The sequence below is a fragment of the Lissotriton helveticus genome, chromosome 7, assembly GCF_964261635.1.
Source record: "Lissotriton helveticus chromosome 7, aLisHel1.1, whole genome shotgun sequence".
Classification (NCBI taxonomy): domain Eukaryota; kingdom Metazoa; phylum Chordata; class Amphibia; order Caudata; family Salamandridae; genus Lissotriton; species Lissotriton helveticus.
This window is the reverse complement of record NC_136068.1, coordinates 919,499,912-919,518,351: the sequence shown is the minus strand read 5'-3', so window position 1 is coordinate 919,518,351 and position 18,440 is coordinate 919,499,912. Positions and strand designations below refer to the sequence as shown.

General features: G+C 46.0%; 1 protein-coding gene across 3 annotated transcripts in view; it reads right to left on the bottom strand.

The window, feature by feature from the left end:
• Positions 1-446: 446 nt before the first annotated feature.
• Positions 447-18,440, bottom strand: part of C1QTNF2 (C1q and TNF related 2) — a 92,047-nt gene continuing 74,053 nt past the window's right edge. For 2 of the 3 annotated variants that reach the window (XM_078653425.1, XM_078653422.1), the window contains exons 2-3: positions 2,320-2,576; positions 447-1,148 (exon numbers count right to left, since the gene is read on the bottom strand). In XM_078653425.1, the coding sequence (XP_078509551.1) occupies positions 532-1,148; positions 2,320-2,569 (867 nt within the window). In that variant the 5' untranslated portion in view covers positions 2,570-2,576 and the 3' untranslated portion in view covers positions 447-531. Of the gene's footprint in view, positions 1,149-2,319; positions 2,577-7,403; positions 7,473-18,440 lie in introns of those variants that run through there. The other variant, XM_078653423.1, reaches the window with a different exon arrangement.

Sequence of the window (18,440 nt, the reverse complement as noted above, 5' to 3'; positions counted from 1 at the left end):
AATGCAATAGGTCTCGCCTTTGATTAAGTTAAAGCCATTTGCTTTGCTAATGGTATTGTATAGAAAAGCAAATGGCTTTGACTTAATGAAAGGCGAGACCTATTGCATTTTTAATGCTTGTTAATTACAGCCGGGTCTGAGACCTAAGGGGAATCGGCCTACTTAAAGCTCTCTGGAGACCTAAGGGGTATCCATTACTTTGCACCATTAAAAACATGGTTTTAACGAGGTGGCATCCATTTTTTCAGCTATTAAGTTATTTTTTTGTGACAGGCTTGAAGGTGATGAAATGGCTACTTCAGGCTAAATTATCACAGGAACTGGTGCGGGAAAACAACCACATCCTAACTGCTGCACAATACTCTTTCGCATTAACGTGGACAGTCTTCTCTGGGTGTTGACTAGTTAGGATTGATAATATAAGAGCAATAACATATTGTCTGCTCCACTGTGTGCAAAACTTATTTTTATTTTTAAGGAGAGTATACAAATGCATTTACTCCACTGTTAAAAAAAAATTGTAGTTAAGATCTAATCAGTCTCCTCCGACTCTTCTTGGTCAGGATATATAAGAAAGCCAGTGAAAAGACTGTCTGTCCAATAGGGGTCATAGAATAGTCCATTCTGCTCGGAATAGAAGATCTGGAGCCAGACTTCATCTCTCCTCTTTAGCAGAAGTATGGTGGAACCAGACGCAACATCGTGGTTGCCAGTGTTTGCGTCAAATGTCTTAATGCGGTATTGACCATTGTGAACCAGCCCTATCGCCAAGTGTTTGTTTGCCAACGTGATATCATATGTAAAGTAATAAATTCCAGGAATACTGCATACGTACTTGCCACTGGAGACATTGTAATGTCCACCCTCATTCATGAGTACTTTGTCAAATGTTATGGGCAAGCGTTCTTTAGGGTAGCTCTTGGTGACAGCAACAGAGAAGGCAGACTTTGCTTTTTTCACACCACACTTGCACGGCCCTGGCATTCCAGTCTCCCCTGGTTTCCCCTGAGGACCTTTCTTCCCTGCTGCCCCATCTTTTCCTGGGTCTCCTTGCATCCCTTTTGTTCCTCGGGGACCTGCTCTGCCAATGGCACCAGCTTTTCCCTTTGCTCCCGGTTTTCCAGGGTTGCCTGCTCTGCCAGGAGTACCTACAATAGAAAAACGAGATGTTGTTTCAGATCAGTACTCATCCTTGCAGGAACATCTGTACCTGTAACAGACCAGATTACAGGTAACTGCAGTGATGTGGCTTGGCCGCCAAAAGGAAAACAAAGAGAAACTGTTAATTAAATTCACCCATGGAAAGAACCGTTTAGGTAAGGATTCAGATGTTGTGCCCATGGTCATACTCTTAAAGTTCAAAGATGATTTTTCACATAGCAAATTGCAGTGTGTCTTGTTTTCTCTTATTATGAATTGCAAGACATAGCGTCGATGTGGCCTTACCTGCTACCACTATATAGTTGTGATTACTTAAGTGCAGAGAGACTATATTTGACTCTATGATAACACTGGGAAAAACCAAAGCAAAGAACTGTCTTGGTATCGTTAGAATTCCCTTTAAACATGGAGCCAGCCTAGATCGGATAATTTGCTGTTTAATGGAAACTGTAATGCTCATTGCTAAGAGTTGTCTATGGGATGTAACTGTCTATACATGTGGAGTGTACCTTGAAACCGCTATAAAGAAATAAAATAAAAAAATTTGAGCCAGCCTGTAAACTTCCTAGTTTCGCCCTCTAAATCAATTCTCAAAGATCTTCTTTATGGCCATGAAGACAAGGCTCTATAATGCATTCCAGATCAATCTGAAGCAAAGAGCCTAAGATGGCCCACTGTGCCTGGCAGTCACAAAGAGCCATGCATCAAGACCCAAGTCAAGTCAAGGCTGGACACATGGGGAGAAGAGAGGAGTGGAGCATGATGGGGAGCAAGACAACTGGTGCAATGACACGGAAGAGGCAGAGCACTAGAGAAACAGTAACTGACACTTGACCAAACATTGACAGGAAACAGTATGCACCAGGGAATGGAAACTCGTAAAACAATACATGGGAGGCAGTAGGGCAGGGGTACAGCAATTAGAACAGAACAGTGTGACAGGATTGTGACAAAGAGCAATACAGGACATTTAAATTGACTGAGACAAGCCTAGCATCGGGTAGAGTCTGGAGGTGTTGTAAATTGGATTTCAATAGGGGTCTCCTTTGCTTAGAACCGCTGCTTGACCCGTTTACACGAGTTGGAAAAGCTGGTGTCCAAAAAACATGACACTTTGATCAGGCAGCCAGATATCATGTCACATCATAGATTCCTTACCATCTTCTCCTGGTTCTCCTTTCTCCCCATCTTTTCCATCAGGTCCATCTTTTCCGGGGAATCCTACCCTCCCGACTGTTCCTGGAGATCCGGGTTTCCCTGGCAAGCCTGGGGGGCCCTGAGGCCCCAACATGCTGCAGAGTAGCTGTGGTGATTCCCTCGGCAATGGTTCCTCTTTTTCAAGGGACACTCCAACAAGACTGTTAGCAGCAAAGAGCAAAATCCAAAGGTGGAACAGCAGAGACAGCATGACGGCCCTGTTCAGAGAGAACATAAATAGAAGATATGGGAAACGACCTTGTCAAACAGGCTTGACGCTAAGAGCTATACATATCTAAAACAACACTTTATGGGCAGTCGGTGATGCAGCAGTTAATGATTGGTATATCAGGAAATCGACCGCATCTCAAAAGCCAGTAGGACTTGGCAAGATCTTCGTTTCCTGGCCACGTTGCACTGTTCTCTCTGGCCAAGAGAAATTGGTGGGTTTACTAGGGTCACGGAACTGTGCCTTACACCACATAGAACCTGAAATCCACAAGGTCTCTTGGGCTATTTTGCTCACATTCTTTAAGACGAATTAAACTCCACAATTATTCCCTGTCTCAGGATCATAGGAGAAATTAAGTGATGAATAACGGTCCCAGCATTCTTAGTAGATAATTCTTATTTCAGCAAATGCTTTAGTCCAACACACCAGTTACATCTCATGATAAAAAAAGGCGGCATCAAAACTCCTTGTGAGAATGCGATGTTACAAACTTGATAAAATAAACAAATAATTTTCAGTGTTCTAGGACATAGGCTCACAGACCTGTCTACATATACATCACCCGCGTGTGACTTATCCACAATGACTAGTTTTCACCGAGTCGTAATCGTCCAGGATACTTCAGTGTCCAACTGTGTGATGGAGAGACATAGATTTTGCAAGGGTAAGATTGCATTTTAAAACTTTGTTTTGCACTTATTACATAAGGAACCTTAAAAAACCTATACGTGTTTATCTCTAAGTTTACAGAAAACCCAAATGAACAGAATGCCATAACATTCTTTCCAGATCAATTGTTTGAGCATAGTCTGTGGTATTTTCCAGTGGAAAATACCGTTTGGCTGGTGTTTCTGGTCCTTTCTTCTACAGGCTAGGAAAACCTTGAGGTACATATGGCAATCACCAACAAGAAATCAATTAATATGTTTACAATTCTAAATTATTTCCAGATTTCGGAATTAGTGCTTAGACTGCTGGCTGCTCAGAGATTTTGTGAGCTCTCTCTTTAGAAATGTGTGTAACTTGGAAGGTTATAACCAACGTCTTAATCAGTCAGCCATGTCACTGAAATTCTGATAGGCCATTTCGTCTTTTTTATGTATTGCGGTAGGTGCATGAACCAGTGCTATCTTATGCTACATCCACATGATCCTTGACAGGGGAGACACAGCAGCCTTCATTCTCCTCGACTTCTCTGCAGCAGCTTTTAAGATGGTCTTGCACTCCATCCTCATCATACTCCTGCACGATATTGGGCATCCAATGACTTGCTCTCCACTGGATCTTCTTCCTCTTAAAAGATAGAACTCAAGGTGACAGTCTGGTGCCTTATCCTCAGAAGTCCACAAACGCATCTGCGGAGTGCCTCAAGGTTCATCGCTCAGCCCCACCCTATTCTGCGCATACATGATCCCTCTGGCCAATATCACTCACACACACATCAACATCCTCTGCTACGCCGTTGAGACACACCTTATACTCTCCCTCTCAGACAGCATCCCCAATACATGATACAAGTTCAGCACCTGCATGATCAAATTAACTAAATGGATGAATGCCAAATGTTTCAAGCTCAATACCGATGACAAAAGTAGTGATCTTCACCAAGAACGCTTCAGCATGGGACTTTATTTGGTGGCTGGCTAAACTTGGACCCACACCCAGAACCTATTCCAGGAACCTCGGAATAATTATCGACAGCAAACTGGACATGACTGCATAAGTCAATACCGTCACTGCATTCTGCTTCCACACTCTGAAGATGCTAAGAAAAAGCTTCAAATGACTCCCTAGCAACACCAGAAAAACTCACTCATGTCCTAGTCACCAAAAAGTTGGACTATGGAAACGCCCTCTGTGCTGGTATCACCAAGCAACTCACTACAAGACAACAAAGCATCCAGAACTCAGCAGTCAGACTCATACTCAACATCTCACACAGAACTCACATTACACCACACCTTAGGGAACTCCACTGACTCCCGATAAACAAGTGAGCCAAACTCAAAATCCTCATACACACGCTCAAGGCACTACACTACTTATACCCCACCTACCTGAACAGTAGCATCTCCTTCCACCAACCACCCTGACAACTCTGCTCTGCAGGACTCCTACTTGCATACATCCCACAAATACACAGAACCAGATTAGGAGGACGGGCATTCTCTAACATTGCTCTTAAAGCATAGAACGGCCTGCTACTCCACATCAGAGACTTCTTGTCTCTTCTTTAATAACACAAGGAGCTGAAGACCTGGCTTTTCAATTAACCAACCTACAACAGACATAGCTAGGCACACACACCTGCGCAAAATTAGGATACCCTTGTGGTTGATAATGCATTTTACAAATACACATAAATGAGGTAGTGTGCAAGTGCTTCTATGAAATGTATTTTGGACCTTCCGATGTGTCATTGATTCGCTCAGGTAGTACTTAGGGGGGATTTAAACCCATAAATGAAGAGTAGAATGGGAGATTAACAATCCCCGTCAAACAACAAAGGAAAACGTTAATGAATTGCACTGAAAGAGGAATGCTTGAAGGAAAAATTAAAATAGTCACCTCTAGACTCCCAAACCAAAATTGATAGGACTGCACTACCGGCGTTCCTCTATCCATTTTACAAATAAGTGTTTGTGAGCATATAATGGTGTGTCATTTACACATACATACCTGCCCTACTGAGAAGTGCAGAAGTGCAAATATCTGCCCTGATGGCCCATTAACATTTCATCAGCCTTATTTTATCTCTCGCATTCTCAGTATAAAATTGGTTACACATAAATAAATGATTTGTATGTTGGGGTGCTTCTCTGTATGCAACTCTTTTGTCTACAGCTTAGATCTGCAGCACCCAACATAGGTCAACGCAACACCTTTTGAGTGTGCAAAGACTTTCACAATGACACGGACCCACCTTTAATCCAGTCACCAATTTTTCCCTCAGCCTATATATAACCTAACCGCAGCAGTACACACTGAATGCAGCCGCTAATCCCATCACATGCACAACATGACTCCAAGCCATATAGTTGGCAAAGGGTTTGTCTCCTCAAAAACACATCTATATCCTCTCACCAGTCCACAGAGGAACCATCCAGAAGAAGTTCACTTACGCTTACCAAAGCCACGTGCACATAGGATTGTATCAAGGCCACAGAATAAGCGAATATGCATCAATCCATAATAATCATCTTAACTAAAGCAATAGACAGCCATGCACCTAAACAAAACAATGGGCAACATGCTTTGCCACACACATCACTGGATGTAATGCTCCAGACAGATCCAAAAAGGGTCTAGAGGCCCCCACCTAATGAAGCCCATCAATAAACAGCACACAAGCCTCCTCTAACCTCACCCCCTCACTTTCCATTATTGCTACCCTCTAAAGACTGCAAAGCACAACTAAACAGAATATCAACAGACTACTTTGACTTTGGTGAATTAGTGCGCCAGAATTGTTAGCAATTACAGTTTAAGTGCTTCATGACCACAGGAATGTGTTATGGCTTTTGAATCCCAAGGATCAGTTGTTATAGTGCAACACTCCTTGCTGAACTGTTTTATTGAGTCCCATACCTCTTTGAAAGCAGAAGGCAAAACTAGGACTGTACATAGGGCCAGATGTAGGTAAATCCTGATTACCGACTCTTAAATACCGGCTCATACCGAATCGATATTTAAAAATCGGAAAACAGGATGTAGATAAAAAATCGGTAAAAATTACCGATTCGGTACCACTCGGAAAATGAAATCGGTATTTACTGAATCGGTATTTTCCGAATCGGTTAATACCGAGTCGGTAATACCCATTTATTCCTATGGTCCCCCTTGCCCATAGGAATGAATGGGAATTACGGAATCGGTATTTACTGGATCAGTATTTACCGATTCAGTAATTTAAAAAATAACCCATGTGAGCCTGTGAACCAATCAGGAACACCTACCACACCCCACAACAAAGCTACAGAGGATCCAACCAATCAGATGCAACCACCCCTCCCCAGTACCTGGGAGTGGCCACACCCATGCAGGTGCAGAGCAACTGAACTTTTTGCAGAGCAGGAGGAAACAGAGAGGAGCAGGCTTCCCTGAACATACCTGATCACCAGAATGGAGTCCCAGGATGTGCAGAAGGATGCAGCAGAGCGCAGGAGGAAGATAAAATTTAGCCCTGCAGAACTGCAGGTGCTTGTTGAAGAGGTGGTCAAGCACCACACCCAAATTTTCGGTAAACAGTCTCTGCATGTTGCAGAGTCTGGGAAACGTAATACATGGCTTGACATCCCGACAAAGGTCAATGCCATTGGGGTGACGCACAGGGAGATTGATGACCTCAAGAAAAGATGGTACGATCTGCGTATCATCACAAAGAAAAAACTTGCTGCACAAAGAAAGGAAGCTGGAGTCACTGGTGGAGGAAAAAACAGAGCACCAAGATTAACAGACCTCTAGGAGCTGGTGGAATCCACCCTGGATCCAGAAAGCATCCATGGAATTGGTGACACTGATAGCTCTGCCAGAGCTGCAAAGAAGCAAGGTAAGATGCATGGACAGTAATCCCCACCCATTTCCCTGTCCCCCTTCCCCACTGTGTGTGTAAGCATAACACTCCAGAACAGGTTTCACTGATGTCCAGCAATGCATCATGGGAGACGTAGTCATAGGTACATACATTCAATGCAGTCACCATAGAATTCAGCAAGGCATGCCACACACAACTTTGAGAAGCTGATGTAGACTAGGCAATTGTGTAATAGAAATGTAATTTAATCATGACACACAGGTGAACGACACCACTGACCCAATGTCCACATCTGTCCACAGGAGATTCCTCACGCAGTACAGCACCAGAAAGGGAGGAGAGGGCACCAACAACTGAGAGGAAGGGAAAAGAAAGAAAGAAAGGTCAGGTCACAGCGCTGTTGAGAAAGACAACACCACAGCGCAGGAAGCCACAACACCTGAGCGACCCACAACACTACAGCCTCAGTCACCTCTGTTGTTTGGGACACAAGAGTTGGAGCCAGCAGCACTTTCCCCAACACCAACAACACAGTCATCTTATGCAGGAAAGGGCAAGGAGGCTTGCTGTGCCCCCTCTGAGGGTCCTGCAAACCTCAGATGAGGAGGATGAGAAGGGTGAAATGCAAAATAATCCACATGTGGCTGACAAGGCTCAGCAGCAGAGTACTGCAGGCGCTGTGCGGGCCAGGAAGGAGAGGGGGTCTTTTGTGGACTAGAGGCCACCATGGTAAAGGTGCAGCACCTGCAGGCGAAGGCAATGTTGGCAGTGCACAGGCAGGTGCGCAGTATCAATTGCAAAATATCTAACATTGACCATGGAATTGGCAACATGGCTGAGAGCATGCTGTCAATTGCAAAGGGGATGACAGACATCACACAGTACATGAGTGCTCTCTGTGACAAATTGGATAAAGACCACTCTGAGCGGCGCAGGGAGCGCCAGTGTATGTGGCAGCAGTCAAAAGCCCTGAACCGCTTTGCCACAGCAACCTCACTGCTGTGCCGGCGTTCTGTCGCCATGTAGGATGCAATTGTGCACTGCTGCACAGATTTGTCAAGGGGGATGGGGAGAGTCACCTCTGCCATGGAGCAGATACTCACAAACCAGGCAGGCACTTCTGGAGATACAGGTGTTGATGAAACTGAAGGGTCCACCAGCAGGAGTGGCTCCAGCCCTCCTGTCACCGAGATGCGTAGGAGCGGCAGGTGCCAAATTTCTGACCCAGGCACCACCGAAAGTGTTGAGACCCAGTTTTGTACATCCCGCGCTGTAGTGCGTGGGCGCAAACGTTAAAAATGCCCACAACCCTCAGGACAGGTCACTGTGAGGAGAACTGCGACCACCCAGTCATGGACATAGACATTGTAGGACCATGGTGTTGAATCTTTTACATGCTGTAGTGACAATTAAACGACATACTTCACATACTACGCCTGTCTGTTTCTCCTTACTTACTTAGAAATATCGACGTGTGATGTCTGCCCGTCTCAATCTCCCATCTGTTGCTGCCGCTCCTATTGCATGGGGCTCTGCCTGTTCTTGGTCATCATCAATATCCTCGTGATGTGTGAACTCCACCTCTGTGCCTTCCTTGGTGGCAAGATTGTGCAACATGGCACAGGTCGCTATCATCTTGCAGCACAGGATGGGAGTATACTGGCGTGCACCTCCACTCTTGTGGAGGCAGCGGAACCTGCTCTTGAGGAGTCCAAATGTGCGCTCCACTACTTTGCGAGTAGACCTGTGAGCCACATTATAACGCCTCTCACTCCTGGTAGTTGGATTGAGGTAGGGTGTGAGCACAAAGGACGCAGGGCATATGCACTATCGCCTAGGTTGAAATAAGAGGTCCATTAGTTACATACTCATGATACATTCATCTGCTATGACTATCAGGGTGTGTCACAGTTATTTACCTAGCAGGTATCCTTCCCCAAACTCTCCAGCAACAAGGTGTGTGTATATCCCACTGTTCTGGAATATGTACGAGTCGTGGGTACTCCCAGGGAATTTAGCCACAATGTCTGTAATGATGTTGCCAGCATTGCATATCACCTGCACATTGATGGAGTGCGTTGACTTACGGTTCCTGTATATGTGTTCAGTGGCTGCAGGTGGACAGAGTGGAAGGTGGGTGCCATCTATGCAGCCTATCACGTGAGGGAAGTGTGCCAGTTGATACAAATCAGTTTTGGTCTTGGCAAGTTCCGCAGGTGTTTCAGGGAACCGGATGTAATGATGCATTATCTGCCTCATGGCCTCAAGGAACTTCCTGAAAAAACGGGACTGGCAGCTCTGAGACACATCACCAACTGCAGCTATCACACTCTGGTAGCTCCCAGAGGCAAGCAGGTATAGGCTACACAGCACCTGCACATGGGGTGGGATGGCGTGCGCCCTTGGTGTTGGGTGATCCAGGTGTGGGTGGAGGTCCCCAATCAAGTCCAGGATGGTTCTGGGGTGTAGCCTGTACCTCTGCAGTATCTCTGGCTCAGTCAGTTGGAAGAGCGTTATTCTCTGCCTGTAGATTTGCTCCTCCTTTCTCCATACCCTCTCTCCTGCTGCCTGTAGCCGTAGCCGCCTTGCTATGACGTAGAATGCCGCCATTCTGGTTGCACTGTTGCATTTTGGGGCCTTCTTTTATAGCCTGCACCTGGTTACCACCTGCTTTGAATCCATGGTAAATACGGACTCTTAAATACCGATTTTCATGGAATTCTGTATTTTTTGGGTTTCCTACATCTCGATGGACATTTTTTACCGTTTCTTATTTACCGATTCGGTAAATAAGAACTCGGTAAATAGGGATTCGGTACATACCGAATCGGTAGATTACTGACTCATATTTACCGATTCGGAAAGTTTTTGCCTCCTACATCTCAATTTCCAAATACCGGTCGGTGACGGCCGAAATTACCGAATTTCGGCCGTTACCGACCGGTATTTGGCTACCTACATCTGGCCCTAGTGAGGGAGGGGGAGGGGAAGGGGGCTTTTAGAAATACATTGCCTTTTGCTTTAATAGTCTAGCTCAACTGAAATTTGCAAACAGAGCCTTGCAATAGTAGCCAGTCAAGAGATAAGGAGACCTATGGTGGACATCTACATTCTACTGAACCATCCCACCCGCTTTGGGTGGAACGCACAACCTATGACCTCGCCAGGGGCAGTGAGAGTAAGGGCCTCACTGTCAGTCACAACTGATGCAGACCAGAGGGGTGGGTTGAGCAAGCAAAAGAGTGCATAACCCATGTCCTACTTGAGGTAAATCCTGATTTTAAATTGACTTTGTTTAGGCAGCAGAAACCTACAAGCATACATTCTATCAGGCATTAAACGGAATGGGAATCTATACTACTTCCCAGGATTTTAAAAGAAAAACGACAGAATGTAAACGCAACGTTAAAATGTAAAGTTGAGAACAACACAGACACCTTGGTATTTTGAGGAGCAGCAATAAAATGGGACCTTTTCGTATATTGTTGAATATTACTATTGGGTAATGTCAGCATGGTAAGCAATTTTTGTTTGGTGGATTCTTTGTGTGAATAGGATTAAAGACTTTATTTCAGTAATACGACCTTCCATCCTTGTCCATATAGTTATGAAGGGAGGCTAGGCTGTGATTGGTAGTAGACTCTACGTGTAACTCAAACTGTGGAAAGTAGGTCTCTTTGAGAAGAAAAGTTTGGAGAAATGTTCTAAAGTATGATAGCACCACCTTAGGTCGTATTACCAAGCAGCTAAACTTGTGGTGATCAAGAGCTGGGCTCATGGGGACCGGGAGGACCCAAGTTTCCATACAGACTGGTGGTTTATGGGACAAGACAAATATAATAAAGCGCTATATACGAACTCTAAGAAATTAGGCCTTACTGGACCAACAGCACATGCAATTGAAACCTGGCACGTGGTCAACAAGAAACTTGGCTGGCACAACAAAATTACACCTGCGACCCCACTCTGGGAACCCAAACAATTGGGTTGCTTGAGTGCCTGCCCCTGGTTTGAAAAGTGGGACCTGATAGGTATCTCAACGGTGGGGGATATGTGGCGTTCCAAGGGATTGGGCTCTTTTGTTGACCTACAGAAAGAATATGACCTTGCACATTCCGAAACATTCAGATATCTACAGATCAGCCATGCGCTCAAAACAGCAATACCGGGGAGGGGCCCACTTCCAGAGGCTTCCCCACTGGAAGACGGATTGACTTGACCCCATGAATAAGAAGGCTCTATCCCTCACCTATAATAAACTGATTAACAATCGCCCTGATCCTTCAATAAGTCTGCGGCAGCATTGGGAGGCAGATCTGGGTGTGCTGGAAGAAGATGATTGGCGAGACACCTTGGCCTCTCCTAGGAAGGTGGCCATCCCCATGAGACTGCGCCTTTTCCAACTCAAGATCCTACATAGAGTTTATCTTGCTGCGGGAGTCTTGGCTAAGATGGATAGGAGGGCTGATCCTTCTTGCCTAAGACAATGTCACCAGGTGGGAACTTTCTTCCATATTCTCTGGGAGTGTCCAGCTGCTCAATCATACTCCGACTGATCTGGAGCCGCTTCCCTCCCCCCTCCCAGCGCCTTGAGACCCTCACGGGTGAGTAGCACGCTATATAAACCCCCTGATTGATTGATTGGGTAGGTGTCACCAAACAATTGGAGAAAGCTGGGGGGAAGAAATTGACTGCTACTCCGAAACTATCAGCTAGATTCATGAAGCCAAATTGCGATCTCAATAGCTGCAAATTCGCAATTGCGATCGCAATTTGACGGAAAGGAATTCATGATACAGAAAACTCAAAAAATTCGAATTCGCTAAATAAAAATTGCGACTTCGAAAATAAATTTGCAGAATCCTGGAAGATGGCCATTTGCGATTCTGAAATTGCGAGAAACCATGGATTCTGCGAAGTCATTTGCGAAATCGCAAAACATTCGCAATCGGCATTCATGAAAAATCGCTAAATGCGAAAAACCCTAAAATCGCAATTTGCGACGCGTAAATTAAGAAGAACACAAATCAGGTGGTAACCAGTAAGGAAAATTTATTTTTTTCAAAAAACGGATAACAAACTACCAACAGGTGCAGGGCTGACCAAACACATTTAAGGACATGCAGCTGGAGCCTGAGGATTCTCACAATGCCAGGACTCTACATGGTGGTGAGGCGGCGAAGGCTACAGCGAGCAGCACGTAACAGACGGAGGATCCAGGAGCGGATATTCCGCCAGCGGGTCACCCTTCTGGGCCAAACCAGGGAGCAAATTTACGCAAAGTACCGCCTGACTGGGGCAATGATCATCAAGCTTATCCGGGACCTAGACCCCCTGATGCAGCACCCAACAAGGAGGACCAATGCCGTGCCCAGACATGCGCAGGTATTGTGCTGCCTGCACCTCCTGGCCTCCGGAAGCTTCCAGGGGATGGTCGCTGTTGCAGGGGGGATATCCCGGCCCACCATGTCCCACTGCCTAAGGAGTTTTCTGGATGCTATGCTGACCCGGCTACACCACTACATCTCATTCCCCACCAGCCAACAGGACCTGAATGAGACCAAGCTACAATTTTACAATGTAGCACAATTTCCACATGTCATAGGATGTATTGGCTGTACCCACATCCACATCTGCCCACCTGCAGAAACGGAGTACATGTACCACAACCGAAAAAGCTACCACTCCCTCAACATCCAGATGGTGTGCAATGCAAAAACATTCATCACGGACATTGTGGCACAGTACTCGGGGAGCACACATGACTCCTTCATATTCAGGCACAGCGGCATCCACACACGACTGGCCAGGGGAGACTTTGGGGAAGGACACCTGCTAGGTAAGTACACATGCCCCAAAATAGTACACTGTGATCATGTAGCTGCGCAGAAGAGGCACTCACCCTCTGCTCCTTTCATTCAGGTGACAGCGGCTACGCTCTCCGTGAGTACCTCCTCACCCCATACCTCAACCCTGCAACACCACAGCAACGGCGATTTAATGCAGCACACATACACACAAGAAATTGTATTGAGAGGACATTTGGCCTGTTGAAAAGCAGGTTCCGCATACTTCACAAGACTGGTGGGGCCATGAAATACGAGCCAGAGGTCTGCTGCCGCATCGTGGCTGTGTGTGCTATCCTCCACAACATTGCTACCAAGCGCAGGATCCCTGTTGACATCTCTGGCAGTGAGTCGGAAGGGGACAACCGACCACCTGCACATGTGCGTCACGCACGCGGGGAGAATCCTGCAGAAGGACACAGGCGCCGTAACCAAATCGCCATGAACTATTTCTAGTGCACCCACACCCATAACTTCACTCATGCATGACAATAGTAAAAATGACATGAGTCAGATTAAGTTAGACAGCATGTATGTTATTGTTACATCACAATAAAGTGGGTATTTCCCAAACTGTTACATGATTGACATATTTCGTCATATGTACCATGTTCCTGTGGAGGGCATGCTTGTAGCAGCAGCATGGGCCCTCATGGTAATGTTCAAATTTTCAATGCCGCCTCCGGGCAGATGCTCCCAACCTCCTTTCAATATCCTCCTCCTGAATTGGCCGTGAGGCAGCAGAGGGCCTGCTGCTGCGGTGGGGTGCTACCACCGCTGGCATGGACTGGCTACTATGGCTGGAAGTAGCCTCACTGGTGTCGTCACCCCACCCCGCCTGGCCATGGACAGTTGCATGCATGGCCTGTACTGCTGCTGTCACCTGCTCCAGAGCTCTGGCGACGTCCTGACTACACTGGACCATTTGGACCAGCATGGCCAAGGAGCGTCGCGAGAGCTGGGAGGTTGCGTTGCCAATAATGTAGTTTGACCGCGTGTATGCTGACAAGCGGGTCAGCAACTGCCGGTGTCTGCGCCGGTAGAGGTTGCGCTGGCTGTACAAGGCCTGGGTGTTGGCCTCCATAGCAACTGTCATCCTCTCCATGTGGTCAGACATCAGACCGACATTCCTGGCGGTCTTGTTTAATTGGAGGTGTATAGCCGCAAGATGACGGACCTGGGTTTGATGGACATGAAGAATGCGCCGCTCAATAGAGAGCCCACCTGGTCGCATGTTAGCTCCCCTGCCAGCGCGGGATGAGTTATTGCGCTGGTCCCTGACCAGTCTGCTTGACTGGCACCTCAAAGCCGCAGGGCGGCGGGTTTGTTGGCGTGCTGCTGCTGGTGTTGTCAGCACCACTGGTGGTTGAGTGACGCGCTGTGGTACAGCTGCGCCTGTTGGCGCTGAGGTGGCACTGTTCACAGGGGCAGGTGGTGGAATGACCGCTGGTGCGGCAGCTTGCCCTGATGGTCCTGGCTGTGGTGTCTGATTTGAGTCGCCCTCAGTGTCCTCTGTGATATCCTCAATTTGCAGGGCATCGCTGTCTGAACTGGGGACTGCTGCGCCACCTGTGATGTAAAGTGGACGTTGATTAGTGACATGTTTCTTACACATTTGATCTGTCTACATGCATGCAGGCTACCATTCCCTGACTCACTGTTGGATAGACTCTCACTAAACAGGTTTGGTTCAATGGGGCTAGATGGTAATTGTGGCCAGACTACATCTCCCACAATGCAATAGCGCTTTTGTGGTGTGCTGTGGCTGCATGACTGGGGTTTGAAATGGGATGATCTGGAGTCATGGACATTGTTAGGGGACAGGGGGCCGCAGTCGCATGGCACTTACCTTGTGTATCTTGGGTGAGTCGGGAGGAGTCCAGCTGGGTCACCCCCACGCATGCCTGTGGATGAATGGTGTTCTCGACTCGGTCCTCGAGTGGTGTGTTTGGTGGGACAGTGGGATCCCCTCCACCTGTCGCAGAACTCTCCCCCAGCCTCTCTGCAATCTTCTCCTTTGCCCGCCCTCTGAGATCGTACCAACGTTTCTTGATCTCGTCAACAGTGCGCTGGGTCACCCCCACGGAGTTCACTCTTGCGCGGATGCGCACCCATGTCCGCCTTTTATCGGCTTCAGGCACCCTTCGGGAGTCTTTGCCAAAGAGCCGATTATGGTCCTTGCAGACACCCTCGATCAAATATTCGAGCTCTTGCTCAGAAAATTTAATTTTCCTTTTTCTTCCAGTGGAAGATTCTCCTGCAGCCTCCTGTGAAATGCTGAGCACTTGGGTGTCTCCTGGTTTTCACCTGTAGGCACTCTGGAGGGGAGCTCTGGCAATGCTGTTTCCACTTCAGGCTCTCACTGCTGAATGGGGGTGGAACCTGCATTCTTCCTGGTTGTGATGTCATCACTGTGCTCAGAATGCGACTTCCCGTTTTTGCGATCTCGCAATTAGCGAGATCGCAATTTGCAATATCGGTAATTGCGAAATCGCAATTTCAACAGGGGTATCGGCAGATTCTGCTAACTTTTACCGATTTTTGGGATCTCGCAATCGGCGATTGCAGCCGATTGCGAATCGCTTTTTCAAATCGCAAATTGTCATGAATGCCAATATGCGATTTCTAAATTGCGATTCGCTTTTTCTCACAATTTAGAAATCGCAAAATTGGACTTTGATGAATCTAGCTGTAAGTCTGCTAAATGTCTGGGATGCCACTGACCTCACCCAGACTGAGAAATCATGGGTATCATTGGGATGGGCCCTTGCAAAACAAAACATTGAACAAAAATGGGGGGTAGGGGAGATGCCATGTATCAGAGAATGGGTTGCAGATATGGACAGAGCTATGATCGCAGAGAAAGATGTTTTCAAACATAGAGGATGCCCCCAAATATTGGATCCTAAGTGGGCGAAATGGAATGCACATAGGGGAGAAATATGTTTGTCTCCAATTGTGGAACTACCTCGTAGTGAAGTCAGATTACACGACCTACTCAATACTGAGGGAGAGATACAGGAATAATGAGTCACGGTGGTATCAATTTATGTAAAATAACATATACATTTTGCATCTGTTTGTATGCTTCTGATAACTGTGCTATTTAATTTGTTGATCAATAAAAAGAGTTTGGAAAAAAGTATGATAGCAACACTTTAAGAGATTAACGCTGTAGGGACAGACATCTAATGCTATCAGATCCCAAAAACAGACAATACGATGCAGATTATACAGATTAAATAAAGCCCATCGTCTAACCCTATTAAACGCTGCTCAACATTTGCAAGCTTGTTCTATCTAGCAAAACAAACCCCAGATTGGGAACAAATCAACAATTATGCCTAATAATAGTTATTCTGAAGAAAACCTGTACCGTATTAAAAGTAAAACTAGATTGTCTAACGCTGTTGTTAAAACAGTGACTGCATCTGTTCGCTCTTGCTCACACGTGCTTCATTCCACACCATTTCGATATTTCTGGAAATGCAGCACATTTTGTAAACAATTATGTAGCAACATTTCTTGGATATTTACAGACGGTCCGAAGTACTAATAGGCAGCTCGCAACTAGTAGGTGAAAATTATGCACCTCTCTGTCATTTTGTGACGTAACCTATGTACTAATAGGCTGTGTCGCAAAATGACCTGTCTATTAAAAATTAGCTAGGTAGGTCACTATTTGCGATCCATTGTGATTGGCTATGAACAGAGAGGTGGTGGCCTGCAAGGAAAGCAGACCACGTCCATGAGGTCACTTTCTCAACAGGAAAACTTTTTTTAAAGCGTCCCAAATTCCTTACTGGAAAAGGTAGTACTTTAAATAAATGCTCATGTTTTGTCTTCTGGTCAGTTGCCTCCTCCTCCTCCTCCCAAGACCACCTGATGTAATTCCCAAAGGAGAAGATGTCCAATTGGAAAAGCTCCCTTTTGCGGATAAATTACCACCTCCTTTAAGATTTTGGTAACTTTTCAATGTTTTGCGATTGCGATCACACACTTTCAGTACAGCTCGTTGCGTACTGCAACAAGGAAGGGATGCCACTTTCATGTCACCTTCTAATTGCAATGCTGAATGAATAGCAGACTTCCTCATTCACTCACAGAGGTGTTTTTTCAATTAAAAATTGGTTTAGTACATGGCAAAAAGTATTTTACGATTGCAGACCCTGGGATTTTGTGAATAGATGAGTTTACAACAGCAAAATGGTTTGGCATATAACTGGCCCCATTTTCCCTTCCAGTCATGTCTGAGCCAAAACTCGAATTTATTTTAGCTTAATCTTAGTGAACTACTCTGTTTGACACATTACTTCCCATCCATAAAAATGTAATAAATAAAACCTGATATCCTATATTGCACTTTTCCAGGGCTGCGAAATTGAAGCTGGGTTGGCTTCGTCTAAGAGCACAAATTTGTTCACTTGCACCCATTGTTGGAACTCTTGCCTCATTCACCAATACAGAGTGAAGCATCTTTGACTGCCCACCTTGCGTACAACACAATTTGCTGTGTTTGAATGTTCAGGAAGAGTTGGATTATTATTTGGGGTGGGGGACTACCAACCTCAAGGAACGATCACAAGCTTTGTCAGGGTGAACCCTTAAATTCACTATATTAACGTGAGCTCAGTCTCCTGGTAGTTATGGCACAGCGCAGACAGGATTAACTTAGGGCAATGTGTCGAATATTTTATGCAGTACTAATACAATAATAAACTCAGAATGCAAAACAAAAACAAAAAACTCCCAACCACATTAGACAAAATAGAGTCAAATGTAATAAGCAAAATGACACCAAAATGACAAACATCTGATAAGGGGAACCGGAGATATGCATTTTTAAAGTTTGAAGTGGAAATAGCACCAAAATGCACAAAGCGACAGTGACAGTTTATGGTCACTGTAGACCAGGACCTAGGCCCAATTTGAGGCTGACCTCGATGCTGCATGGGTCGGATGCACTAACCAGGTTCATCCTGGTCAAAGATGTTACCTTCTGATATCATTTTTTAAGACCCAATCCACTACATGAGTTCACTTCTAAATTTAGAGACTCACAGGGTGTCAGGCAGAGGCCAACAGCAGGGCCTAGTCCAGGTGCCAATAGGTCAGCAGGGTACTTCAATGAAAAGCCCTGTTGTAGCTTTTGTATCCCTGTAGCTTGAATAGGAGGTCAGTGTTATGTCCCTTCGAGTCAACTTCTTTGTCCTAGGTACAAGAGGGAGCAGGTCCAGTCTTTTAGGGCTCCTCTCAGCTCCTCTTCAGATCTTCATCCGGTCCAGAAGTGTGCTGAAGTGGGATGCCACATTTGTGCCTACAACCAGCTGGTGGGCGGGAATGACTGCTCAGCTTCTCCTAATCAATGAGGTAAATGTTCCCAGCCCTACCCACCTTGAGCTTTTAAAAGATGGCAGAAGTCTTCGGCCACACTAAATTTGGACTCTGAAGGCTTTGTGTGTGCAGGGAT